The following is an 8,747-nucleotide window of genomic DNA, read 5'->3' as shown; positions in this document are numbered from 1 at the left end:
GGGGTCAGTTGGATGTTCTGTTTCGGTACTGGGGGTCACTGGGATGCTCCGTTCCCTGTACCGGGGGTCACTGGGGTTCCCTGTTCCCGGTACCGAGGGTCACTGGGGTCACTGGGATGCCCCATTCCCAGTACCGGAGTCACTGGGATGCTCCGTTCCTAGGCTGTTCCCAGTACTGGGGGTCACTGGGGTCACCGGGGTTCCCCGTACCGGGGATCACCGGGATGCTCCATTCCCGGTACCGGGGGTCACTGGGGTCACTGGGATGCTCTGGTACCGGGATCACCGGGATGCTCCATTCCCCGTACCGGGGGTCACCGTGGTTCCCTGTTCCCGGTACCGGGGGTCACCGGGATGCTCCGTTCCCGGTACCGGGGGTCACCGGGGTTCCCCGTTCCTGGGAGTCACTGGGATGCTCCGTTCCCAGTACCGGGGGTCACCGGGGTTCCCCGTTCCCGGTACTGGGATCACGATCACCGGCGTTCCCCGTTCCCGGTACCAGGGGTCATCGGGGTTGCCCGTTCCCGGTACCGGGGGTCACTAGGATGCTCCATTCCCGGTACTGGGGTCACCGAGGTTCCCCATTCCCGGTACCGAGGGTCACTGGGGTCACCGGGATGCTCCGTTCCCGGTACCGGGGGTCACCGGGGTTCCCCGTTCCTGGGAGTCACTGGGATGCTCCGTTCCCAGTACCGGGGATCACTGGCGTTCCCCGTTCCTGGTACCGGGGGTTACCGGCGTTCCCCGTTCCCGGTACCGGGATCACCGGGATGCTCCGTTCTCAGTACCGGGATCACGATCACCGGCGTTCCCCGTTCCCGGTACCGGGGGTTACCGGCGTTCCCCGTTCCCGGTACCGGGAGTTACCGCCGTTCTCCGTTCCCGGTACCGGGATCACCGGGATGCTCCGTTCCCGGTACCGGTGCTCACCGCGGTTCCCCGTTCGCGGTGCCCCCGCCGGCCGCCAGGGGGCGCTGCCGCGCGGGGCGGGGCTCGCCGCCGCCGCCGGAACCGGAGCGGGCGGAGCGGGGCCGGCGTGTGCCCGAGCGCGTGCCCGCGGGTCCCGGTGCGCGCCGCCGCCGCGATCCCCTGTCCGTGCCCGGTTACGCGGCTGCCCGCCGGTGTTCCGGGGCTGTTTCCCCGCACGCCGTGCCCGGAGCGGGGCTGTCCCGGCCATGGAGCGGGCGCTGCTGCCCCGCCTGTGCCGCGGGGCCGTGCGGCTGTGCCGGGCCGGGCTCCGGTTCCGCTCCAGCCGCGGGGCTGAGGAAGGAGCGCCCCGAAGCCGCGACCCCCTCGCATTCCTCCCGGGGGCCGTGCGGGCATCGCGGACCGGGCAGGAGCTGTGGCGAGCCCAGCAGGACTTACCCCGGGCCGGCAGGGGGAAGGAGCGAAAGGCGCCGTCCCTGCCGAGGACTAAAGGCTCGGAGATCCTGTTCGGGGTGGCCCCGTGCGGGCTGGCGCTGGCCCAGGCGCGGAGGGCCCTGTTCCGCCTGTTCCTGAAGGAGCGGCGCGGCGGCTCGGTGCTGAGGGCCGAGCTGGGGCTGCAGGCCGCGGCCCGCGGGGTGCCGGTGCTGCACGTCCCGGGCCGGGCTCTGGACATGCTGTGCCGGGGCCGGCCCCACCAGGGAGTGTGTCTGGAGGCCGCCCCGCTGCCCTTCCGCAGCCTGCGGGACGCTGAGGAGCCGCGGCCCGGGGATGCGGAGAGCGGGCAGCGGCTGTGGCTGGTGCTGGAGCACGTCCAGGACCCCATGAACCTGGGGGCTCTGCTGCGCTCCGCGTACTTCCTGGGGGTGGACAGAGTGGTGGCGACACACAGCAACAGGTACGGGCACAGTGACACATGCAGGGCACAGAGACAGGTACGGGCACAGTGACAGGTATGGGCACAGAGACAGGTACGGGGCACAGTGACAGGTATGGGGCACAGAGACAGGTACGGGGCACAGTGACAGGTATGGGGCACTGTGACAGGTATGGAGCACAGTGACAGGTACAGGGCACAGTGACAGGTACGGGGCACAGTGACAGGTATGGGACACAGTGACAGGTATGGGGCACAGTGACAGATATGGGGCACAGTGACAGGTACAAGCCACAGTGACAGATACAAGCCACAGTGACAGGTATGGGGCACTGTGACAGCTGTGGGGCACAGAGACAGGTACAGGGCACAGTGACAGGTGTGGACACAGTGACAGGTACAGACCACAGTGACAGGTACAGACCACAGTGACAGGTGTGGGTTACAGAGAAAGGTACGGGCCACAGAGAAAGGTATGGACACAGTGACAGGTACGGGGCACAGTGACAAGTATGGCCCACAGCAACACGTACGAGCTACACTGGCAGGACCAACAGGCTCTTCCAGCCCCTCTTTTCCTCCCGGGTCTCCAGCCTGCATCACCCAGCTGTTCTTTGAAGAGATTTGTGGGGCTGATCTGTAGAGCAGGATTTGGGATGGATTCCAGGCTCTCCCCAGACTCTTGTTGTTGTAACCCATTCTGTGTCTCAGTTGTCCCATCTCTGACTCGTTTTGTGGGTTAGTTCCTGAGCCCTCCTGTTCTCCATAGGAAAGCAAATCCTTACAGTGAGTGGGATCTGGAAGGAAATACAGAAACAAAAATTCACCTGGATTTCCTCTCGTGTGCCACTTTCCATTCCTTTTCCCCTTGCAGCTGCCCCTTGACTCCCATAGTGAGCAAAGCCAGTTCCGGGGCCATGGAGGTGTTCGATGTGTACAGCACAGATGATCTGCAGGGCTTTTTGAAGGTACAGTGAGCCACTTTATTTTGTATTTTTTTCCCAATAAAACTCAAACACTGCAGGAATTACAGAGAAGGGAGGCACAGGGGAAGCCCTGAGTTACTTGCTGTGTTTCCCAGCCCTGTTCCATCGGGCAGGAAGAGGGTGGCTGGTTTTTCTGGAAGCTGGTGGTGCCAGGATAACACCAGGATTTGTCTCCCTTCTTCTCAGGATGTCTGGCACAGCAGCATCTGTGGGTCCAGGCACACGATGGCAGCATTGGGCAGCCTTTGGAGCAGGGAATAAAGGAGGGAGTGCTGGGAATTTTTTTACATTTTCTCTATGCAGTGAGGTGTGAGAGGGAGCCCTTTGCAGGGAAAAATTTAAGGGATGCAAAAAAAAAAAACCACCAACAGTCAGCTTAACTGAAAATGTAAAAAAAAGGAGTGTTTGCATATATGACTTCTTTTCTTTTTAAACTTGAATATTTGGCAATTCTTGATTTCTTTCCCTTTTCTAGGCTAAAATTGCAGAAGGCTGGGAAGTGGTGGGAACAGTCAGCAGGCCTGAGGATGTGGAAGATGTTCCTGTCATCAGCTGCTCGGAATTCCGGTGGGACAAACCCCTCATTGTGGTGATAGGTATTGATTCCATTCCCAGAGCTGGGGGTGCAGCTGGGAGGGGGATGCTTCACTCCAGGGATTGTTCCAGGTCTGGAAAAGAAAAGCTGAGAGGGAATCATGGAATGGTCTGGCTGTGAATGAATCAGGGACTGAGAGGAGCTGGGGGGCTCTCAGAAGGAGCAGTTTGTGGATTAGCTCAGCAGCTGGGGAGGGTCTGGGTGCCAGTTTTGGTGCCAGGGCAGCCACAGTGAGGTGTTTGCATTGTGCTCTGTGCTTTGATCCTGTGCTGGAGCCCCAGATTGGGATTTTTGTGAGCCCCAAGCTGGGGAGAGCCCTGGAGGTGTTTGCTCTCCCCACACAGAACTGCTCAGGCCAGGCTGTGCCACATTTCCCCTTCAAAACCAGGAATGTCTGCTGTGGGAAGAGCCACGAGGGGCTGTTGCTGGGCTTTGTAGCCATCCCTGAGAGCAGCCAGGGCACACCTGGGAGAGGACAGGAGCAGAGGAATCTCCTCCTGCCACTTCCCTGAGCACCTGCAGAGGATTCTGCCACTTTCTCCCCTTTTGTGGGCACAGTTTGGACTTGTGCAGCCTCCCAGAAGGTGAAGGGAAGGGGATCAGCAGCTGTAGCAGCTGGAGAAAGCAGTTCCCCCAGGAATGCAGCTCCAGGCACTGTGTGTGTCCCCAGCTCTGTGTCACCTGGCACAGGAGCTGGCTGGAGCTTGGAAGTGCAGTCCTGCTGGCCAGGAGCCAGGGAGGGGCTGTGATCCTGCCCCGTGCTGGGGCTGCCTTGGCTCCGAGGACATTCCTTTAATTAAAATGTTTATTGAACTCCTGCAAACACTGACAAGACAACGCTGCAAATCTGGCATCTCTACAAGATGTGTGGAGCTGTATTCCAGGGGGAGCAGGCAGGCTGGCAGCCCTGCTGATTGCCCACAAAGAAATGCATCCCACAAACGGCGACAGCACCCGGAGAGAGGCAGGGGCTGCAGCGGCAGCAGTGTCGTTACCTTGAGTTATGAGAGATTTCTCCAGGAAAAAGTCCAAATATCCTTTTGTCAGGGGAGATTGGAGGCTGATTGGTAGATGCATGAGGAGAGCTCCTGGACCTTGCAGCAGTAATGATTTCAACTCTCTGCTGAGCACTAACTCTTGGCTGAAAAGAAAATTGAACATTACGCTCGTCTGATGCTGGGGCTTGTTGGGAGAAACGTCCTGGATCTGAATATGGAGCATTCCTGCAGCTGCAGGGAGCAGCAGAGATAATTCAGCCTGGGATTGAGCTCCCTGGCACCACACAGATTGTCTTGTAAGTTAAGCATTTGCAGCCTCCAGTTCCCCCTCCTGGCATCCTCGCTGGCTTGGCAGAGAGTGATTTGGACAGTCCAGCTTAATGTTGTCTGCACTGGAGTCATTGCTGGAGGCGACAGACAGCTCAGACTGGGAGCTGGTGCACACAGGAACAGATTGAGAGCACTTAGATGGCTGAGTAAGAAGAGTTTCTGGGTAATTTGTTCTTCTTAGACCTTCAGTCTTTAGCTTGGGGTTTAAGGCTCTTCACAGAGCTGCTGGTTTTATGGAGATGCTCACTTTGGGGATTTTTCTGCTGCTGGATCTGAATTTCCTGCACTGGAAACTGCAGTTGTGAGTGGTGTTAATTGTAAATGTGGTTTGTCATTTCACCAAGCTCTGGGCTTTGAGCTCTGTCAGTGAGGGACAAAGCTGAGAGGGGGAAGTTAAAGATCTGCAGTGGGAAGTGTTTTGTTCACCAGTCTAAACCAGGATCTAATCTGATGCAGTCAGTTCTCCCTCCCTTGTGTCACACTGTGCAAATCTTTTTGCCCTGAATTTATCACTCCTCATTATTTTAAGCAGCCAGGGCCATAAAAAGCTTTGTAAAAGCTGGAGGCAAAATTGGTGCCTTTATTGGGAATTGTAGGACCCTTTTGAGGGACAGGAGAGGATTTCTCCAGGAGCATTGCTGCTGTCCCCTGGGAGAGTCCCCTGGGAGTGTGGTCTGAGAGGCTCAGCAGGCAAATACCACTGGAGGTGTAGAACTTTTCCAGGATGCTGTTTCTGGGGTTTCTAAGCATCCCTGGAGTAGTGGTGAGGAGACAGGCAGGGCCATGGGGGGCTGGCTTTGTTTCCTGTGACTTTGGATAACTCCCCCAGGCCTTGTGTGCACTCTGGCTTGCAGCAGGAGGGAAGGATTGGTCTGGATGGGGTTAGGAGCTTCTGAAGGCTCACAGAGCCCAACCAAAGAGCTTTTGCCATGATTCAGTTCATCTGGGAAGGTGATGCAGGATGCATTCCCCAGAGCATCCTCTTCCTTACCAAAGTGCATTAGATCAGCCCAGCAAAACACGAGGAAAAGAAAAAAAACCAACTGGGAATGATGACACTTGCCATCCCTGTGTGTCAGAGGGATCAGTGCCATCCCAGACTGGTGTGGGGCTCAGGGCATGGCTCTGGGGGGGAGCTTTGGCTGCCACATGCTGGGCCTGTTTGCCAGAGGTGTTTGGGATGGGCTGGCTGCCTGTGCTGCCCTAAATAAAAACATCTCTGGGGAGCCAGGCAGGCTGGGAGGTCCCAGCCCTCTGCATTTTCACCTGTCTGCACACAGCATTGTTTAAAGCCTCTCCCTTTCCATTTCCCTTTGTGACAGTGTGAGTCAAACATCTACTAATGACCTGGGATAGATTTCAACTCTGTTTCACCAGTGTATCAGCCCAGACATATCAGGGCTGCTGCCTGGTTTAACAACTAATCAATTGAAGCCTCTGGTTAAACTGTCTGCATGCACAAGTTGTACCCAGCCCGTGGGGTGTGTGTGTGTGTGTGCTGGGAAGGCTGGAGCTGCCACTGGAACAGGGATGTGGGATTAGCTGGAGCTGCCACTGGAACAGGGATGTGGGATTTGCTGGAGCTGCCACTGGAACAGGGATGTGGGATTTGCTGGAGCTGCCACTGGAACAGGGGTGTGGGGTTAGCTGGAGCTGCCACTGGAACAGGGATATGGGATTTGCTGGAGCTGCCACTGGAACAGGGGTGTGGGGTTTGCTGGAGCTGCCACTGGAGTAGAGATGTGGGATTTGCTGGAGCTGCCACTGGAGTAGGGGTGTGGGATTTGCTGGAGCTGCCACTGGAATGGGGATGTGGGATTTGCTGGAGCTGCCACTGGAATGGGGATGTGGGATTTGCTGGAGCTGCCACTGGAGTAGGGATGTGGGATTTGCTGGAGCTGCCACTGGAATGGGGATGTGGGATTTGCTGGAGCTGCCACTGGAATTGGGATGTGGGGTTTGCTGGAGCTGCCACTGGAACAGGGATGTGGGGTTTGCTGGAGCTGCCACTGGAACAGGGATGTGGGATTTGCTGGAGCTGCCACTGGAGTAGGGATGTGGAATTTGCTGGAGCTGCCACTGGAACACGGATGTGGGATTTGCTGAAGCTGCCACTGGAATGGGGATGTGGGATTTGCTGGAGCTGCCACTGGAACAGGGATGTGGGATTTGCTGAAGCTGCCACTGGAATGGGGATGTGGGATTTGCTGGAGCTGCCACTGGAACAGGGATGTGGGGTTTGCTGGAGCTGCCACTGGAACAGGGATGTGGGGTTTGCTGGAGCTGCCACTGGAATGGGGATGTGGGATTTGCTGGAGCTGCCACTGGAACAGGGATGTGGGATTTGCTGGAGCTGCCACTGGAATGGGGGTGTGGGATTTGCTGGAGCTGCCACTGGAATGGGGGTGTGGGATTTGCTGGACCAGAGCTGGCCTGTGGCTCCTTGCCTGCCTTGTGCCAGTGCCAGCAGCAGCTCCCCTGTGCCCATGGGGGATCCCTGTGCTCTGTGCAGCACAGATATTCCACAGAACCACTTGAGATGCTGGAGAACAGATGCAGGAAGGGAAGAAGGTGCCTGGCTGCTCTCTGCTGGCTCAGGTGCTGTGTGGGAGCTGCTGAGGTGGCTGAGCTTAGGGGGAGCGTGTCAGACACAGCCTGAACAAGAACTGCACTGAGGAGGGGGAAGGGACATGGCAGTGCTGTGAGCTGGGCTGAGCAGTGTGTGTGTCCTGCAGGCAGTGAAGGGGAGGGGCTGTCCCTGGAGACTCAGCTGCAGTGCCAGAGGATGTTGGCCATCCCCCCTGGCAGGGCCCTGCACCCCGGCATCGACTCCCTCAACGTCTCTGTGGCTGCAGGTGAGAGCACCAATCCCCAACTTCTGCACTTAACAGTCCAACATCCAGGCCCTCTGAACGATTTTATTGTGGTTTGGGAAAAAAAAATCCCTTACTATTTATTTATTTATTTTTGCTTTCCTACAGGAATCATCCTGCACTCCATCTGCAGCCAGAAACGGAGGCATGGAGATTGAAATAATCTTTTTTTTTTTGTGGAAGAAGCTGCTTGGTGTGGATATGGAAATGCTCTTCCAGGGTCTCCACCATCACTGTGAGTTCCAGGGAGACCCTCAGTGACCTGAGCTGCATTTTAGCTGCTGCAGGAGCCACCAGATCCCTGACTTAACACCAAAGACAGACACCTGGTGTCACAGGTAACCCCTGGGAGGAGCAGTGCACAGGATTTGGCAAGAAAACACCCAGGGATGGCTGCCAGCACCCTGCTTGTGCACAGGGGACTTTGTGCATCACTCACACCATGGGGACAGCTTGGGCTGTGGGTGAAAGTGCCACTGAAAATGCCCTGGCAGCAGCTGTGAGTGCCAGCTGTGCTTGGCATCCACTGGAGCTGGTTGTTCTGTATTGGGTTGTAAACCAGGTGTGCAGCCCTGCCAAGGGCTGGCAAACAGCTGGAGAGGGGGGAACCTGTGGCAATAAAGCTTTTGTAAAGATTGGTTGTGAACTCAAATCAGTTCATTTTGTGTCAGAAATGCAGAGTATGATTTGTCCTGTGGGTGGGAAGAGGGGTCTAGAGCTCATTTCCTTCTGGGGAAGTTTCCTTCCCAAGCTGGGCTGATCCTCCTGCAGGCTGAGGTGCCCCAGGCCCTGCTGATGGCACTGGGGTGGCTTCATTTGCAACCATCCTGCTGGAAAAGCCAGGCTGGCTAAATTACCGAGAGCCAAAAGAATGTTATCACTTAGCCACCTTAATTATTTTATTTAGCTACCCTGGCCCTTTGCATAGGATTCCTCATTAACACTTAATTTACAGTGCCCTTTAGGGATCATTTCAAACAATTCCACTCAGTCTGCCCCCTCCCCACTTCCAAAGGAAGAAGTAAATCACTCTGAGTGACTGATTAGGATTTTCTTTTGAGCTAAATGAAGTCTGTAAACCTCGGGCTGTGCTGTGGGGTGTTCCTGTGTGTCCCTGGCTGCTGACACTGGGGACACTCCTGGGATGGAGGACAGGGCATGGAG

The 8,747-nt window shown here is 56.8% G+C and overlaps 1 protein-coding gene across 1 annotated transcript; it reads left to right on the top strand.

Moving 5' to 3' along the window:
* Positions 1-1,095: 1,095 nt before the first annotated feature.
* Positions 1,096-8,221, top strand: MRM1 (mitochondrial rRNA methyltransferase 1). The gene is made up of 5 exons (XM_033078510.2): positions 1,096-1,822; positions 2,676-2,769; positions 3,263-3,383; positions 7,446-7,565; positions 7,692-8,221. The coding sequence occupies exons 1-5, from the start codon at positions 1,176-1,178 to the stop codon at positions 7,739-7,741; spliced, it is 1,032 nt and encodes a 343-aa protein (XP_032934401.1). The 5' UTR covers positions 1,096-1,175; the 3' UTR covers positions 7,742-8,221.
* Positions 8,222-8,747: the final 526 nt, after the last annotated feature.

This window comes from Catharus ustulatus, chromosome 22, assembly GCF_009819885.2.
Source record: "Catharus ustulatus isolate bCatUst1 chromosome 22, bCatUst1.pri.v2, whole genome shotgun sequence".
In the NCBI taxonomy this organism is placed as follows: Eukaryota; Metazoa; Chordata; class Aves; order Passeriformes; family Turdidae; genus Catharus; species Catharus ustulatus.
This window is presented reverse-complemented; position numbering and strand designations above follow the sequence as displayed.

Coding starts and splice junctions, on each gene's coding strand:
- MRM1 (XM_033078510.2), top strand. CDS start 1,176: ATGGAGCGGGCGCTGCTGCCCCGCCTGTGCCGCGGGGCCGTGCGGCTG. Junction 1,823..2,675: donor GTGGCGACACACAGCAACAG/GTACGGGCACAG, acceptor TTCCCCTTGCAG/CTGCCCCTTGACTCCCATAG. Junction 3,384..7,445: donor ACCCCTCATTGTGGTGATAG/GTATTGATTCCA, acceptor TGTGTCCTGCAG/GCAGTGAAGGGGAGGGGCTG.